Raw genomic sequence first — 17,739 nt, 5'->3', positions numbered from 1 at the left:
ATCACATATCAAATGAATCTGAAACTATTTTGATATAAATTCTAAGTATAATATAAATGTTCCTATATATTTATTTTGGCGATTAATATTCACAATTCTCAACAGTTATGAATCTTAAAATGAAATATTTCAAAAGTTGGGGCAAAGTTGGTTCCTTCTGTCGCTTCGTCTACTGGTTTGACAATGACTTAGTGGCCAACTCAATAGAAAATGGCGAGACAAAGAGAGTGCCGAGACGCGTGCAAATGTATATCCACGAATATCTTATCAATCACATATCAAATGAATCTGAAACTATTTTGATATAAATTCTAAGTATAATATAAATGTTCCTATATATTTATTTTGGCGATTAATATTCACAATTCTCAACAGTTATGAATCTTAAAATGAAATATTTCAAAAGTTGGGGCAAAGTTGGTTCCTTCTGTCGTTGTGTCTATTGGCTTGGCAACTATTAATCGTAACGTGTACCATTTTTTAGACTAACGAGGGGTCCAGAGTATTCGAATCGCTGAACTAGCCGACGATTAATGCGGCCATGTTAAATCAGTTCATTTGTATCGCTCTGTGTGTAGCTAGTTTCACTACATGCATCACGTGTCCACGGTGCAAATGCCTTTCAAACTCGGTGCTGTTCAGCCATCCGGTCGGCACTGATAACGATATGAAACTCTGCCATCGATTTGTTTATAAATTAGAGACACACGCTGGCGACTGCATGAAATGAGAATTAAACCTATTGAGAGCGTGATTATGCTCGATGGAAGATATTTTCGGATATATTGAGCTGGCAAGTAAGTGATAGCGGGTTTTGTCAATACCACCTAATGACAAAATCCGCAATCACTTACTTGCCAGCTCAATATAATTTGTCAATACCACCTAATGACAAAATCCGCAATCACTTAGTTGCCAGCTCAATATACCCGAAAATATCTTCCATCGAGCATAATCACGCTCTCAATAGGTTTAATTCTCATTTCATGCAGTCGCCAGCGTGTGTCTCTAATTTATAAACAAATCGATGGCAGAATTTCATATCATTAGCGGTGCCAACCAGATGGCTGAACAGCACCGAGTTTGAAAGGCATTTGCACCGTGGACACGTGATGCATGTAGTGAAACTAGCTACACACAGAGCGATACAAATGAGCTGATTTAACACGACCGCATTAATCGTCGGCTAGTTCAGCGATTCGAATACTCTGGACCCCTCGTTAGTCTAAAAAATGGTACACGTTACGATTAATAACCTTTGCACTTCTATTTCGAGTGTGACTCGACGCCAGTTTTTACCTCAGAAGCTCCTTTGTCGAGTCCCAGCTGTTTTTGTGAAACGTGCAAAAGAAAAGCAGGATTACATCCCAGAAATTGTTTCAAGATATATGGTACACTTAAAAATTACAAAATACAACAATAGTGTGAATAAAACTGGTATTTAAGTGAATTTGTTTTTTTACTTTATTTATTTAAACTTATTTAACTTTATTTATTAAACTTTAACTTATTTTTTAGTTAAAGTAAATTTCAAATAAAACACTTAAAAGCATTGAGAAATGCTTCTCATGAAATTGAAGTAAAATTCACAGTACAAAGGATTAAGGACTAAAAAATGGTACACGTTACGATTAAATTGGTCGCAACTGCTTCTCAATCTAATTATTGGGTTGGCAACTAAGTGATTGCGGATTCCCTCAATACTATCTAATGGCAAAGTCCGCAATCACTTAGTTTCCAACCCAATAGAAAGTAAAAGCCTTTATGAGCACCCTGGACAAAGCAAGAATCAGTTCATCGTTCCCTCTGCGATATACCAATCAAACTATTTATATTTCGGCAGTAAAAGCTAAGACTATCAAACGAATTACCGAAATGCCATCCGTAGCAATCAAGACACCCCAAGTCAACGATCCCAATTACAGCATCGAAGCTACCGCTTCCTGCTTATCGTCGGCTGGCAAGTAATAGCCCTAGACACCGTGTACATGGCACATGTGCGCGCGCACTCGTCAATGCACAATGCATATAACAGAGCGATACGTTGACAGACAGTGACTTAACCCGGTGTCTGGTCAGAAGGTTTGCATCGTGATGTCGTGGCTGCTTGTTCTCTCGCTGGTCATACCAACATCCTTGTCGTCGTCGCCAGACGTGGTGACGTGTAGGCAAAGCAACGACTACACGATCTGCCGTGAGGAAGACGTTCTCGTAAACGTCAGCCAACACGGCGAAGCGAACAGCTTGAGCATCCACGATCTAAGCCTAATCGAGGTGCGTGAGGACGCGTTCGAGAACTTGACGGCAACCAGCTTGAGCCTGGGTCACGGCAACCGAATTTCCACACTAACGAAGCTGTCGTTTCGTGGATTGGCAGATTTGGAGGAGCTGCACCTGGACAACAACCGAGTCAGCCTGAAACCTTACCTGTTCTCCGAGCTGAAGAAGCTGAAGGCTCTCTATCTGAGCTTCAATCGGATCGATCACCTACCCAAACATGCATTCGATGGATTGCCCTATCTGAAGTGGTTGTTCCTCAGATACAATCGCTTAACGTCCATCGAGCAAGACACTTTCGTTGACCTGACCGATCTGTTGCAGTTTCTTAGGTTGGATAATAACAGGATCAGCGAGATCGTGCCCGGCAGCTTCGACAAGCTACACGAACTCACCCATTTGCATTTGGAATATAATCTTATAAGCAAGATCCTACCTGGCACGTTTCGCGGACTGAAGGCACTGACCGCTCTGTTTCTCGATTACAATTCACTGACGAACATTTTCAAAGGAGATTTTGACGACCTGGACTCGTTGCAGATGCTGAACCTTCAGTTTAACGAGATCGCTTATATAGAACCTGGGTCCTTCGACAATCTGTCCAGCTTGAGAAAATTGAACTTGAGGAGGAACAAACTGACTCACATTACCGTCGGAATCTTTGACAAACTGGCGAAATTGTACGATCTAGATTTGTCTTACAATTTCATTGGCATCGTAGATCCTGCAGCTTTCAGCAGTGGCAATATAGAATCGTTCCATTTCATTCATAACAATCTCAGTGACATCAACGAAAACGTCGTTGGATTGTCTTCTTCAACCATAATATACTCATAAACCTGACACCATAAACAAATCAATAAATATGTGCGGGTCGTTTAATTCAATGGAACGTGATCCGGAGGAACTCGAATGGAAATTCAGGCGATAACCGTTCTAAACGTTCCTAGAAAAGCATAAACAAGTGAAGCAGCAAGCTGACATTCGAAAGATCAGGATCGACCTAGCAGTTAACCACATTACAGAAGCGACCGAATGGAAAGCCTGCAGGTCCCAAGTTTCGCAGATCCAGTGCACTTTCAGTTATCTTACGTCACTTGGATGGCTAAACGATCATCGAGAGTGTCTATGTCAGCTGAACTAAGAATTTACCAGTAGCCTTCTGTCACTGACTGGTTGGAACATCGCTGGAACTTGAACTGGATTCCCTGTCGATTTTACGCTACCATTTAATTGGAAAATATCAGGAAAGTTAACGGTCCTACGTGCAACCACGTTCTTGAGAATTCTGTTCAATGAGATCGAGGAAATAGATTGGACAAAGTGGAAGAAACATCGTTGAATTGGTGTTCATCGTGGTTCTTCAGTTTGTAAGAGGGTGCAGAACGTTGATGAATTTCGTGGCTCGTGTAAATCCCTTTCGAACGAAGATCAAATGTTTGTGAAGCAAAGAGAAGGCTCCTGTCGCCAAATTTGCCAAAGTCTTAAAATCATATCCTATAAGTGGCATTCGAATTTCGCTCTCCTCGACTGAGTCCCTGGCTGGAGACACGATTCTAAGTTTGCTTTAGGAACTACTGGGTCGGCAACTAAGTGATTGCGGATTTTGTTATTACTACCTAATGGTAAAATCCGCAATCACTTAGTTGCCAACCTAATATAAATCCAGATTTCGAAATGGGAATTTTAGTTTAATCTCGTTGATAGAAGATCTATGGATCTTCTAAGACGGAATTTCGTGTCGTTGATAGATTTATTCTTCTTTTTTCTCTTTTCTCGATTTTTCTTTTTGTCTCTCTTAATTTTAAAAAGAATGATTTCTCAGGTAAAGATTTGGACGATCGACGCGTAAAAATTCAGACGTTATCAAGTGAAACGTTTTCATTGGCTGGCAAAGTGAAAATTGATACTCTCAAGAAATTCCCAAGTAAACAAGTGTCACCTCGTTGCCATGGTATAATAATTAATGGTAGCATCTGGTTTCTGGAATTAGAGCTGTCCAAACCACCTAAAACGCTTCAATTACGTGAACTGCTAATTTAGTCGCGAGTGGATATTTCTTTTAATTCGTTGCTATCGATTTTGTGACAAGCTTAATACCTAACCTTTTGAGCGCTACGTTGTCCGACGTTAAGCGTGCGTCATGGACGCCTCACTCTTTACGAAGAAGCACACCGTGGGCTGCGTATTTTTTACGAAAGAGCGCAGTTGAGCAAACTGAATTTTCATTGCAAAATATATCGATTGTAGCTAAAATAAATTATGTAGTAACTTGAAAAGCCTTAATAACCATTTATTTCATTAAGCAATAATAACATGAACAATATCAAAGTTTGAAATTATATCTTTTAAATTGAAAATTTAATAATTTTGTATTTTATGGTAAATCTGAAAGCAGGGTTCCATACGTAAGCCAATGTTACGTTTTCTGCATTCGTAACGCGAGTCAGTCCTGCGATTATGTTTACTGCAGACAGCGCATCTTCGTCGCGAAGAATGTTTATTATTTTCTTTAGTTACGCAGGATGTAGGGAGATGTCTCTCCGTTGACCAAAATGGAAAGTCGTCCGATTCAACTCTTCCTCCTTTAGTCTCTACTCTGCGTGGCGGGTATTTTTGCAAAATATCTTTTATGACAAACAGATGAATATTTTCAAATGTTCCGGTTTTATTATTAGCACTTTTGAATATATGCGTTATATACAGCGAAGTCTAAGAGCTGGGAAAAATAGTTTTTATACCATTTTGTGCTTTTTCGAACGCAGTAAAGTGAACTTAAATTCAAATCGATTTTATCGACTGCGCCCATCAAGGCATTGTAGCTTGTTACACTTGGTTTTCGCTTTGCTTTGCCAGTTCGATAATTAATTTTTTTTGTTTCAACGAAATCATCAGAATGTCAGGTGGATAACATCCATACGTCTTTTCTATCACGCCACTTTAACGCCACTTTTAGTCTAAATTGAATGGTTATATGAGAACGCATATATGCGTACATAACTTAAATTGAATGGTTATGTGAGAACGCATATATGCGATCATAGCGCTCAAACGGTTAAACGTAACGTCGTATATCGTAGAATACATAAACGAAGTAACTTGAATATTTTTGATAAAAGAAACAGAGTCTTAAAGAAGTCTCTGTTAAGAATAAAAAGAAATATTTCACAAATCCGCCAATTAACGTCATGAAGTTTAATTTCATTCCGCCATTGTCTACGTTATCAAACAAATCTATAAGTCTTATAAATTCTTTAGCTGTGAAAATACGTGAGTTGTTTATATAATTATTTGCATTCGCCATTACCTTGTTCATACATTTTGAATTCCCGCTTCTGAGTCATGTGTTTTATGTAGACATCGTTGTATCGCGATATTATGGCCAAAGAATTTTATTTTCATTTACAATATAGTCAGGAACAAAGAAGTATATCATTTTTTTATAAAAACCCGAATGTATTGCTCCATTTCAATTTCCTAAAAAAGAAAAAAAAGAACCCTCCGAAAAATTGAAGTAAATCAACGACCGATTATTCGAATACCTATTATTATACTACGAACGTTTGTGCATTTATGAAACATTTTTATTTGATGGAAAATTAAACAGAATATATAGAATGTAGAAAAATATACGAGATATTGAAAATGAAATTTCTGTGTACAATGTCTGTGTGCAAGGAACCTTTACTTCGATTCATAATCCGAATTTCTATAATCATCCACGGTATATATTTATTGCTGCAAAAATTTCCATAAAAATCAATGATATTAAAAGCAATTTGTTATCAATAGACTGGGAATATTTATTCAAAAATTCATATTCATATAAATATGTATAACTTGAAAAATGTAACTACAAGAAATTGTTTCCTTTATTAAATATCACATTTTGCTATACTTTGGATATTTCATACATTTTTAAATAATCGCATTCTACGAACTTTTATATCCTCGAGTTTCCGCATAAAAATCCGCAATTTAATTATCGACAATAACCCAATCTACACCTTCGCTGAACGTTCGTATTGCCGAAACTATATATCGCCATTGAGGTAATTATTGCGTTGGCAACTAAATGATTGCGGATTTTGTCATTAGGTGGTAATGACAAAATCCGCAATCACTTAGTTGCCGACCCAATAGATCGGTAGCTGACCGACGCATCGCACAACGAACCGGAGCTGGTCAATCTCGACCGGTCGTTCGTTTCCGGTTGGCCATTGTCTCGAGCCGAGCACAAAGCTTTTTATAGCCGGGCCGGTTTACGACGGAAATAAAAGGAAGATGGCGGGGCTGGGGCTTGTTTAGCGTAGTTACGCGCACTTCACAAGCCTTTTAGCACACTCCAGCTACTCTGTTTCCTCGCAATTAAATGTTTTCGCCGGCCGCAATTCCGCCGTGCTTCGCCATTCCCATCTCGCCCTCAATCTTTTTCTTTTCCGTTGTTTCTCTCCTGGTTTCTGGCGCGCGCGGTCGCCATTTGTCTCACAACACTCGACCGAATCTTGCGTCGTTTCGCGATAATAAAACGGTCTGATGGAGCCGGGGAAAACGAGAACGAGAAGGGTAATTGGTAGATGCTGCGTTAAGATTGCGGCGATGAGTGTTAACAGTTTGTCCGACACGAAGTGCAGCAAACTCGATGCTGCTAATTGCATTTCAGAAGAGAAGAGAGGTTTTTAACCGTTTCAGCGCCATGCAGCGCCATCGCGCTGTTCGCGTATTGTAGTGAACTGTGTCGCGATGTTTCGTCGCGATCGTCAATTCGCAATGCCCTCGGTTCCGAATGTAGCTCGTTGCGAGTCATATCAGAGTTTCCTCTCGTAATTACCTTTTTTTCAAATAATCGTAAACCATCTGCATAAACGGAAAAAAAACAGCGCGATCTCGTCGGTCGGCATTTAAATGAACGAAGCGCTGTCACGTTGCATGGCACGATCCGACACGGATTCTTAACACTTTACTGACCGCTAGCGGTTCGACAGCATACGCATGTCCGACAGGCAGCTTAGGCGCAGATTCTCCCCGGCGCCGACTTTGTTTCGGTTTAGACTCTGCAATACCATTCTTTTCGTTCATCGCGAGCGGTAAATTTTTCAAATTGGTATAAAACTGTGGTAGCTTACAAAGCAACGCAACTGACACAACTGAGCAAGGTACTTTAGTACTAAATAACAAATTACTGCACATATAATGAAAAAGATTGTTTATCACCTAGCTAACCGATTAACTATAGATAGGTTGTAGGTCGGTAAGCGTCGGCGACAAAAAGCAGATTAATAGGCTATCGGTCGGTAAAGTGTTAAAAAAACCCTGGCACTAAAACGGTTAAAACACTTTGACTGCCACGTTGATTCTATATGACCGACCACGGTTTGTCTTGTGACGCCATGTTGGTCATTGGTGACCGGAGCACTTGAACTTCTTACGATTGTAAAAATTGAATGAAAATTGACGGTTAGGGCATTTTGAATATAACTGATAATATAACCGTAAGAAACGATATTTTATAATTGGAATAAAAATACAGAAAACCGAATAAATATAGGAGAACTGAAAGATATAATAATAAATGTTATCTTCGCTTTTTCTACGAAACTGATATTCGAATATCCACTTTACGTTATCGACTCGAACAAAGATTGGAATATTACAACAGGATTAAGGAATTTTGTCGACCAATTTCCCGTATTCCGGATTTACTATACAAGCCACGAAAACCACTGAATCGGTATAAAGCTGGATTTTCATACAGCATCGTCGCGTAACTGCTTTTCCGTACAGAAGTGCACAGTGAAGAGGTTAATCGTCGAAAAGACAGCTAGTTAATGAAGACTAATGATGCCGTTTCCGTGGCTGATAACGTAAATAAAAAATCGCTGTTTCGTTGTTACCATCAGACCGTACGACTGTAACATAATAAGCTTTTGAAGTAGATGCGCAAACGCTTTGAGAAATTAGAGTCATCGGAGACCCGGAATTTCATACTATATACGTACATATTATTAGACACTCGATGTGAAGAGCAACGCTAATATTTACCAAGCTTCTTACCTGCTCTCCAACTAACCCATCCACTAGACCGTTTCTGCATTTCCACGTGACTGTAGACTCTTATAGTCCTAGTTTGTACACTACAAGATCGCTAATCGACGCTTTAACGTCTCGTACTTTCTGTTCAATGGAACCGTCTCGCCAGAGATCACAGATCAAGTGGTTCCGGTAATTCGATAGTTAGACACAAGAGCGCGCTGTTTCGTCGATCCTTTGGTGGGAATTATTGGGTTGGCAACTAAGTGATTACGGATTTTGTCAATACCACCTAATGACAAAACCCGCAATTTAGTTGCCAATTATACAGACGGTGTTTCAACCTGTTAACTGCGAAGTTTAGCTTCAGAAATCCCGCGAGCAGGTAAAATCAAGCGAAAGGAGGAAGGATTGGGTTTATGTTCGATAAGAAATTAACGATTCGTTGTTGAAGAAGGTATTGTTATTGAAAAGTTGTAAATTACCAAAAATAATAAAATTCATAAAGAGGAAAAATTAAAGAGAAAAAATTGAAAAAATTCAGGTGATCTCAGTGTGGTGTTTTTGAAAGCATAGTGGCATTTCGCAGGTCCTGCCTTTTTTACGCATTTCATTTTTCAGCAGACAGCATATCTTTGAAGTGGATTTGCTTTTTAAAACAGATCAAAATTTTGAAATAATCGGATTCTTTTTTTATAAAATATATAATAGGTTTATTGGAAGTAAATATAAACGAGACATATCGCTAAATATCATTTGTATTACTTTTTACTAAAATTTCGAGTTTTTGTGGTAAATGGTAATTTTTTATTTCACACGACGAGTATACATGTCAACCGCATCGAAATAAAGTTTTCGATCGAAGTGTATACACGTCAAACGCAGTTAACTGGTTAAATGAATTAAGCTTTTTTTTGGGGAATGTTTGAAATTTCTCCATGGAGATGAATTTATTGAAATATTAAATTTATTGAAATTACAGTGAACGATTTCATTGCAGCAACCAAACAAGTATAAATTTTATAAGCTAAATTGATGTTATTTGTTTTTGTAAAAATTGACTTTAAAATAATAATTTGAAAAAATGTAATGAAATAAAAATGAGAATCAAAGAACGTGGAAAATGATTTTCTCTGATTATTTTAAGTAAAACACATCAAAAAAATATGGTTCCCAAATTTTTACGATAAATCATGTTAATAACGCATGGAAGCGAGTAAAAAGCTAATTAACAAAAGATGTGTAAATTTAAGATACTACAGATCGTAATTTATATAAAGACTCGCGTCTTTAATCACGAGACATTAAAGAATCGAATATCGGAAATGAATCAATTAGTAGAATGACAATTCTTCCTACTATTCTCCCAGGGCCCTTAATTACGATAATTAATTAGTCGTATCTAATTACCGCGGACGACATTAATGTTCCATAAAGGCGTTCCTTTAACCAAAGTAACCAAAAAAACGATTAAATCGTCGTAAAAATCAACTCAAGTTAAAGTTGAGTATCGAAGACTATTAAAATTTTGTGGAAATTAAACACATGCCAAGTGGAAACTTAACCTTACTCTATTAAGCTACCTAGTTGTGTTCAATTTCAATATTAAACTAATCTGAATTATCCAGCTCAATTAATTTGTTCAATTAACCCAAAAAATCGTATATAAAATTGAGTATCGAAGATAATTATATTTTTCTGGCGATTAAACACATGCAAAGTGAACTAACCTTACCCAGTGAAGCTACCTAGTTGTGTTTAATTCCTGCACCTTGAAATTTCAACATTAAGCCAATCTGAATTATCCAGCTCAATTAATTTGTTTAATTAATCCAAACAATCGTATAAAGTTGAGAGTATTCGAGATAATTATATATTTCTGGCAATTAAACACATACAAAGTGAACTAACCTTACTCGATTAAGCTACCTAGTTGCGTTTAATTCCTGCTCCTTGAAACCTCAACATTAAGCTGATCTGAATTATCCAGTTCAATTAATTTGTTCAATTAACCCAAACAATCGTGTACCACTTGTGAATCTTCTTTTTTTCATTTTTAAATCATCAACGCTACTTACGTACTTATAAAAATCAATAAAATATTCAAAGCATAGTATCTTATTTTTTTGCAGTATTTAATAAATAACACAATTTTTATCCTACTTCTGTTTTAACAATTATGTTCATAAAAATATGGATTTCAATTAATATAATATAATGCATCGTCTAGTAATAAAGCTAATCTCTTAATTCGCGATTGAAATTTCAATCGCGCGAAGGAGGAAAAGTAATGCGCGATATCGCGCGGAATTTATGTTCCATAGAAAATTGAATGAACAACATTCTTCGAAAGAACGACTGACACGCCACTTTCAAGTGTAGCGCTCGAATTCTTCGGGCGTGGAGTGGACTAAAGGAGAAAACAGGTTTCTCGAGATCCAATTAAACAGCAACTCCGAGCTATCCTTCGTTGCAAGTTCAATGTTCTCGGCTAAACTTTCGATGGAAAAAGACAGGATAGAAAATAGAGTTTGATTAACTCCTCTCTCTCATTAAAAAACACTTCTTCGGCTCGGATTGCTCAACAGCAAAAAACAACGAGATAGAAAGAACGAGATAATGAATTGGAAAAGAAATATTAGGTTATCCGAAAAGTCTTTTTCGTTTTGTAAGAAAATAATAGACGCGCAATGTATTTTGTTTTATATTAGTTTATTGAATTATACACGAACGTAATAATAGAAATAGAACGAAATGGATCATACCTAATTCAATAAAATAATATAAAGCAGAAATTGTTGTCCATCTATTATCATCTTATGAAACGAAAGAAACTTTTCGGACAACCTAATATTTGTCAAATTTTCCAAATTAACGACGCGAGCATTAAAATTTAAGGAACGTGAATGGAATCGTGGAACTGTGCAGGTGAAGAGGCGTCCACTGGGAAAGAAAGGCAGGAAATTTTAATCTCTCTTAACGCGCAGTCTCGCGTGAGTTCACACAAACTGAAGGAAAGAAAAAGACAGCAGAAGAGAAGGAAGCTCGGAGGAGTATGGCGAGAAGTTGGCGCGAGTGAAAAGTGATTTCGTGTTTCATTCGCACGGCTTAATATTCGAAGAAGTTGGAACCAATCCAGATTAAAGGCGCCTGCTGGAATTATTATTATTAAACGTAGCGCTGTGTAATTTTCTCTCTGCTCCGTCCCGTCTGCTACACCTTTGCCATTCAAACAGACACACGAATGGAATATCTTTTAACATCCACTCGACGTTATGTTAATTCGTGTTAATTCCATTCTATAAATCCTACTAATAATTCCGCAGCTTCTTTTCTTCCTCCGGAGAAAAGTAAAAGAGATTTTCCACTCTTTCATTCTTTTCTCTTCTGTCGTCGAGTGTCCACTCGAATCCATACGGACTACAAAAGAGAAGTACAATAGTTTTCAGGGACGACCGACCAGCTCTCGCAGCGCCAATTTAATATTCAACGAATCTGGAACTAATCCAGGGGACTAGATTCCGCGTGACATTTTTGCAAAACGTGACACTGCAATTTCCTTGGTGGGCACGATGCCGAGCGTGTGCTCCTTGTTCCAGATCCTTTCGTCTGTTTTTCTTTCGCCAATATCCGACAGTCTACCGGCGTGCAATTCTTCTTCTTCTTCGGCTTGAATTTCTCAACAAATCTCACACGAACTCGACATATCAGGAATGCGCGCAGTAACAGGAACGTTTGCTCGCGGAGGTTATTCGAGTATCAAATTTCGTGAAGCTGTTTTGTGTGCGTGAATAGCCGCAATGTAAACGACGGTTTTAGCGAGAAAGGTTCGTCGAATGAAGTTCTTGCAGAATTCTTCTTAAAACTGAAAGACGCTTGAAAGTAATTTTCGATTTTGTTATTGGCGAAATATTAGGTTGGCAACTAAGTGATTGCGGAGTTTGTCAATGCCATCTAATGACAAACTCCGCAATCACTTAATTGCCAATAGAAGTAGAATTGCGAATGCTGGTATAAAACTCGACATAACAACGTTTGCTGTTTGAACGCAGAAATTACGATTCATTTACATTTATTTCATAAAATCAGTTGAAGAATACCATTAAATTCTCAACTTATTGAAACCTTTGTTACAAAATTTAATGCTATTGGGTTGGCAACTAAGTGATTGCGAATTTTGTCAATAGGTGGTATACTATCTTGCATCTAACGGTGCAAAAATATATAATCGGTATAAATGCACGGTATAAATCATAGAATGGCGAGTATTGGATTAATTCTGACACGCGTGAATACAGTGCATCCTTGGGTATATGTTCCAGAATATTGGGTATATGTTCCTCGTGTGTGTAATGATATCTTTTGAAACAAAATGTTGCAAAGTGTTAAAATGTTAAATCAGAGTGTTATCTAACGCTTTGTACGGTGTGTTTATCGCGTCCTGTGAGTGTTGCTGGTAGTTTTATCGTTGCTTTATAGGTCTACGTAAACAATTTGAATTTTTACTATCTGAACTTTACTATCACGTGGTAGTACAAATTATTTCGTTTGGTTTTTCGCTTATCGTTCTAAAATAAAATATTCCGTTATACGCAGGCTAACCGCAGTGTTTCGTATATTTATTTTTTATTCTGTTTTTAAATATCTTTTGATACTTTTGCATTCGTTCGAATATAATACAAAATAAATATTAATGCTTCTAACTTACTTGCATTTGCGACCAAGTTTTCTCAATTCAGCTAGAAACTGCTGTAATTAGAAAATAAAAAATTAATAAAGACGAATTTATTGCATCTAGGTAAATTTTAATAAAAAAACACATAGAGTCACGAGTATCATTTAGCTAAAAGAATAAAATTTAAATTATGTCATAAGCAATGTAATAATTTGTTTGTTATGGAGAGATGAAATATGGATCGAAAATGAAAATCAACATGTTCCTACGTCAAACATTGTAAAATTGGAAATTCATGCAAACTCGAAAGGGAGGAACTGCGTTACAATAAACAATAATCAAGTTAAGTGAAAATCATTTTGCAATTACATTTGACAATCCTCCGCGATAATATAATAATATATAAATTAATAACTAAATAATTCAGTACAATACCGATACTCCTCCAATGAAGTCCATTGATATTTCTTCATTCGCCTCGAATTAATCGACGGGAGCAGATAAAAGTAAAAGAAGAAGAACGAAGAAATAAGAAAAACGAGAGGAAAAGGGTGAAAAGGAAGAAATTAGGCCGGAGAAGTTCGGCTCGGCGAAAGAAATTAATAAAATACGAAACGAATGCGAGAGCGGACTCGTTCTGTGAATGCCACAGCAAGACAATGGCGCACGGAGAAGGAAAAAGTGGTCGCCGATTAAGCTGACTACTGATAACGCCGCCGAGAGGGAGGGGCAGTCGCGTGCGAAATTCTTCATTTCAACCTCAAATGATTTAAACCTCGTTTAAAAGGTTTTAAGCGGTTTCATCAAATACGCGGGTTAAATTACAGCGTTCTTCGTCGTTGCGACGAGTTGGTGCCTGCAGCGGTGTGGAATACGAGGGCTGATCTTTCTTTCTATTGGAAGGACAAGGAAGATAGGTGGGGAGAGTGAAGCGAAAAAGGGAAAGAGCGTGACTTGATGGTGTATTGTCTGCGAATGAAATTGGGGTCTGTAAGATCGATCCAACTGGCATAATATCTGGTTGGCGCATAATAGCGATGCATTCACGCCACATTTTAACCCTTTTCATCTCTTATTCGGAATACGTTAAGCGCATCGGGCATGGCTTAACCCTCGATCGTTTCTCTAACTTCACTGTGGTCATTGTCCCATCAGTTGTGGCTATTCTAAAGTTGAATTCGGAAGTCGGAAATATTCAAGTGCGAGTTTATCAGCTTTTTGCTGTTGTTCGTGTCGGTTGGGGATGTTTACACGAACGCGTGTTTTTATAGATCTGATTGGAGAAATGGAATCCAGGCAGAAAATTTCATGCAGTGAATATTATGACCAATACTATATTTTGGATGTTTCTCGATGTTTGAATGTACATGTTACGTATGTTCTGTACATTTTTGCAATTTTACGTTCGATGTAATGTCGGTAATCTGGTTAAGATAATTTATCGAATTTAATATAATTATTTATTGAATTTAATTAAACCTTGGATAAGCGATACGTATTGTAAGACCTATACTAATTTCGAGTGTAACTTGTTTAGTTCATGAAAATTCATTTTTAACTAACATTGGTTTGATGAATTATAGAAATTACTGGGTTGACGACAAAATGATTGCAGATTTTGTCATTACCATCTAATGACAACATCCGCAATCACTTAGTTGCCAACCCATACGATACGAGTGGAAAATTATACTAAGTTTGTTATGCCACATTCGCCGTTCCAATTTCTACGTACAATTAAATACAAGGAAAAAAGACATTGAAAGTGCACTTTCTAATGGCAAGATTTCAAAATATGTATGTAAGGTCGTTAATCACGTGGCAATTCAAGGATCGATTCTGAAGTCTGAAGATCGAGTTTATTCTGAAAATACTTAAATGAAATGCAGGAGTAAACTACAATTAATAACAGTCATAATTAAATAAACAACAACCAATTAATAACAGTAAGCAATAAATAGCAAGTTTTGTGCAGAGTCTACCTAAAAATCGAGAATCGATTTTCAACGTCCTGAGCTACCGAGCTTTCTCCGTCAATCTTCAATGTTTTAAATAATTACTCTTTCTTCTATGGTCTTATCTATCTCTGATGTTGCTCTCTGTCCGTCCGTTTGGCAAATGAGCATCTCTCAAAATGGCTGTCCGTAAAACAAAGAAAGTCGCACTGTCCGTGAAACAGAGAAGGTCCCTATCACCCTTAAACTCTAGGGAATTTACATGTATATTCATAGCTTTGAAATGACAGAAATGATATTGATAATTTCACCATTCCGTTTTTATGATCATTCTTTCTCATCTCCGCGATCCGTAATAAATACGAAAATTATTAAAATCGTAAATACTGAACATTCAATGGATTGCTACGAACATACCGTTGTATCAAATGAATTCACGATACTCGTAATTTGAATATTTTCTGTCGAACGTAAATTCAAACGGAATTATGAAAAATATGATTTAACAGCAGCTTTATTTAAATTCATAGCGTGTTCATTTTAGTTGATCGTTATTAAACAATTTCTGTCGGCTCGATACGGCCGAATGTAGCAGCTGCCATAAAAAAGTATTCATTACACGGTATTTTGCAATGTCCACAGGGAGAGAAGTACACGTAGCAAAACGGATTATTCTCTGTTATATTATTCTTCGTTTCATTATATTTCGCACGGTAGAGAAGGCATCGCCAACAAAACGTGACGTCAGTGTCGTGTTAGGATTTATTAAATCGTGTAACAAAATGCTTCTCGATTACGTGAAAAGTATTGAGTCATAAGAAAATATTCTTCTCTTTTATTTGTCTTCGACAATCAATTTCAATATACGGTACAAGGACGAGTTTATTACCTTCATTGAAAAAGGCCTTTGAATTATCTACAATGGCTGATGAAAGTATTTGAACGCTTACACTTACAAATTTCAATTAATAAAATGAGATGTACTAAACTAATTTGTTAAAACAATTTGGTACCTTCACACGAAAGTATTCGAACGCTGTAACACTGTTGATAGTTTTCCATCTTCGTTTGCATCGAATGTAAACATCGTTGCTAAATGAAAATATTGATACGTTCACTTGATGTTAGGATGTCGTTCCAGTAACAGTGTTACGACCGTTCGCGGAGAGACGCGATCGCGAGGAAACGCCTCAACGAGAGGCGTAAATTCTCGCTACGATTTTGATAGTCGACGCCGCGAATCAGTCGTTCCCCTGTTTCGATTAGGATAACAGAGGTAGTTCGAGTGATTGTAACACAGAATTAACGGGGTTAATATAAGCTTCCATGTTTAACAATATTTAAAATTATAATTAACACGGTGCAAATGATTTAACGATGATACAACTAGTGTATTATTATAATTCGACTCGATTTTATAATATTTCTCGACGTATTCGTTTGACTAAGCGACCTTGATTTTATTTCTCTGAACCTCTCTATGCATTCGGTTTGAATCCTCGTATGATACTGACTGCCCTTCGATTTTTTCCTTTGTCTTCTCTTGGAGACGATCCCCACCACGCTCGGGTCTCGCAACCGTTCGCGCTTATGATCACGTATGCTACCTTTTTTGTGTAGGTAAAATAACGGACCGAAGGCGAATCGATGTTTTTTAAAACTCGCTGCTTGACGACAACTATGCGCTTATCGCTACATTGTGTATATCTCGCCGGTCATGTAAGACGATCTGTCTGCGATACTGTAGTACCAAGGGAGAGTACCACGAAACAAACCATATATTAATGCGGTAAATCATAAAAAAGATTGACTTTCGCTAAAACCTATATTAATAAAGATAATTCTTTTTGGGACAAAGTCATCTTTTCGGATGAGTCAAATTTTAACATTTTTGGCTCGGATGGCCAAAATTATGTGTGGAGAAAACCAAATACGGAATTGGAAATTCGACATTTACATTAAATAGTGAAATACGGAGGTGTATCGATCATGGTGTGGGGGTGCATGGCTGCCAGTGGCACCGGAAATTTCATATTTATTGATGGAATACTTGATAAATATAAGTATTTAAATATTTAAAAAATAACATTAAACAAGTGCCTGTAAATTGGGATTATTGGAAGATTTCCACTTCCAACAAGATAATGATCCTAAGCATACTGCTAAAATTGCGAAAGAATGGATCGTATATAACACACCACGCATGCTAATTACTCCACCACAAAGTCCAGACATAAATCCGATTGAAAATTTATGGGTTGAAATCGGAAAAAGATGAAATAAATTTCAGATAATCCCAAAGCAAGTATTGGAAGATAAAATTATAAAAATATGAAACTCCGTTGAATGTAGCTTTACAAAAGCATTGGTTTACAGCATGGAACATCGATTGAAACGCACTATCGCTGCTAAAGGTGGTCCAACAAAATATTAATGTTAAATAATTTAATAATATATGTAGCGTTCAAATACTTCTGTCAGTCACTTACAATGCGTGTTTCGAATAAATGTATAACTTCTACCTACGTTGTTGAATCCTTTTCAAATTTTACTGACATAACCTGAAAACTTCCATCTTCCTATTGACATCTGCTTGTCGAGGCAAATTACTTGAATGTACATTATCTCAGCCATTCAAGTTTGCATATGTAAGCGTTCGAAGACTTTCGTGAGCCACAGCATATTATTGGTTTCACGATGACAATAGAACACATTTTTAGAATATGTTTCCACGTAATAAGAATAAATATTCACATACATATACTATACAGTGAATCACAAAAGTATTTGTACGCTCGCAGT

At 37.1% G+C, this 17,739-nt stretch overlaps 1 protein-coding gene and 1 long non-coding RNA gene across 2 annotated transcripts; one reads left to right on the top strand and one right to left on the bottom strand.

The window, feature by feature from the left end:
* The first annotated feature begins 1,616 nt into the window (after positions 1–1,616).
* On the top strand, positions 1,617–4,664 carry LOC126926431 (leucine-rich repeat-containing protein 15-like). The gene has a single exon (XM_050742740.1). The coding sequence runs from the start codon at positions 2,095–2,097 to the stop codon at positions 3,112–3,114; it is 1,020 nt and encodes a 339-aa protein (XP_050598697.1). The 5' UTR covers positions 1,617–2,094; the 3' UTR covers positions 3,115–4,664.
* Positions 4,665–12,789: 8,125 nt separating this feature from the next.
* LOC126926489 (uncharacterized) lies at positions 12,790–16,728 on the bottom strand. The gene is made up of 2 exons (XR_007714656.1): positions 15,951–16,728; positions 12,790–13,056 (listed from the first exon to the last, which is right to left on the bottom strand). It is a non-coding gene; the product is annotated as an uncharacterized LOC126926489 (long non-coding RNA).
* Between the last annotated feature and the right edge of the window lie 1,011 nt (positions 16,729–17,739).

Source organism: Bombus affinis, chromosome 18 (assembly GCF_024516045.1).
Source record: "Bombus affinis isolate iyBomAffi1 chromosome 18, iyBomAffi1.2, whole genome shotgun sequence".
Taxonomy (NCBI): Eukaryota; Metazoa; Arthropoda; class Insecta; order Hymenoptera; family Apidae; genus Bombus; species Bombus affinis.
This window is presented reverse-complemented; position numbering and strand designations above follow the sequence as displayed.

Coding starts and splice junctions, on each gene's coding strand:
- LOC126926431 (XM_050742740.1), top strand. CDS start 2,095: ATGTCGTGGCTGCTTGTTCTCTCGCTGGTCATACCAACATCCTTGTCG.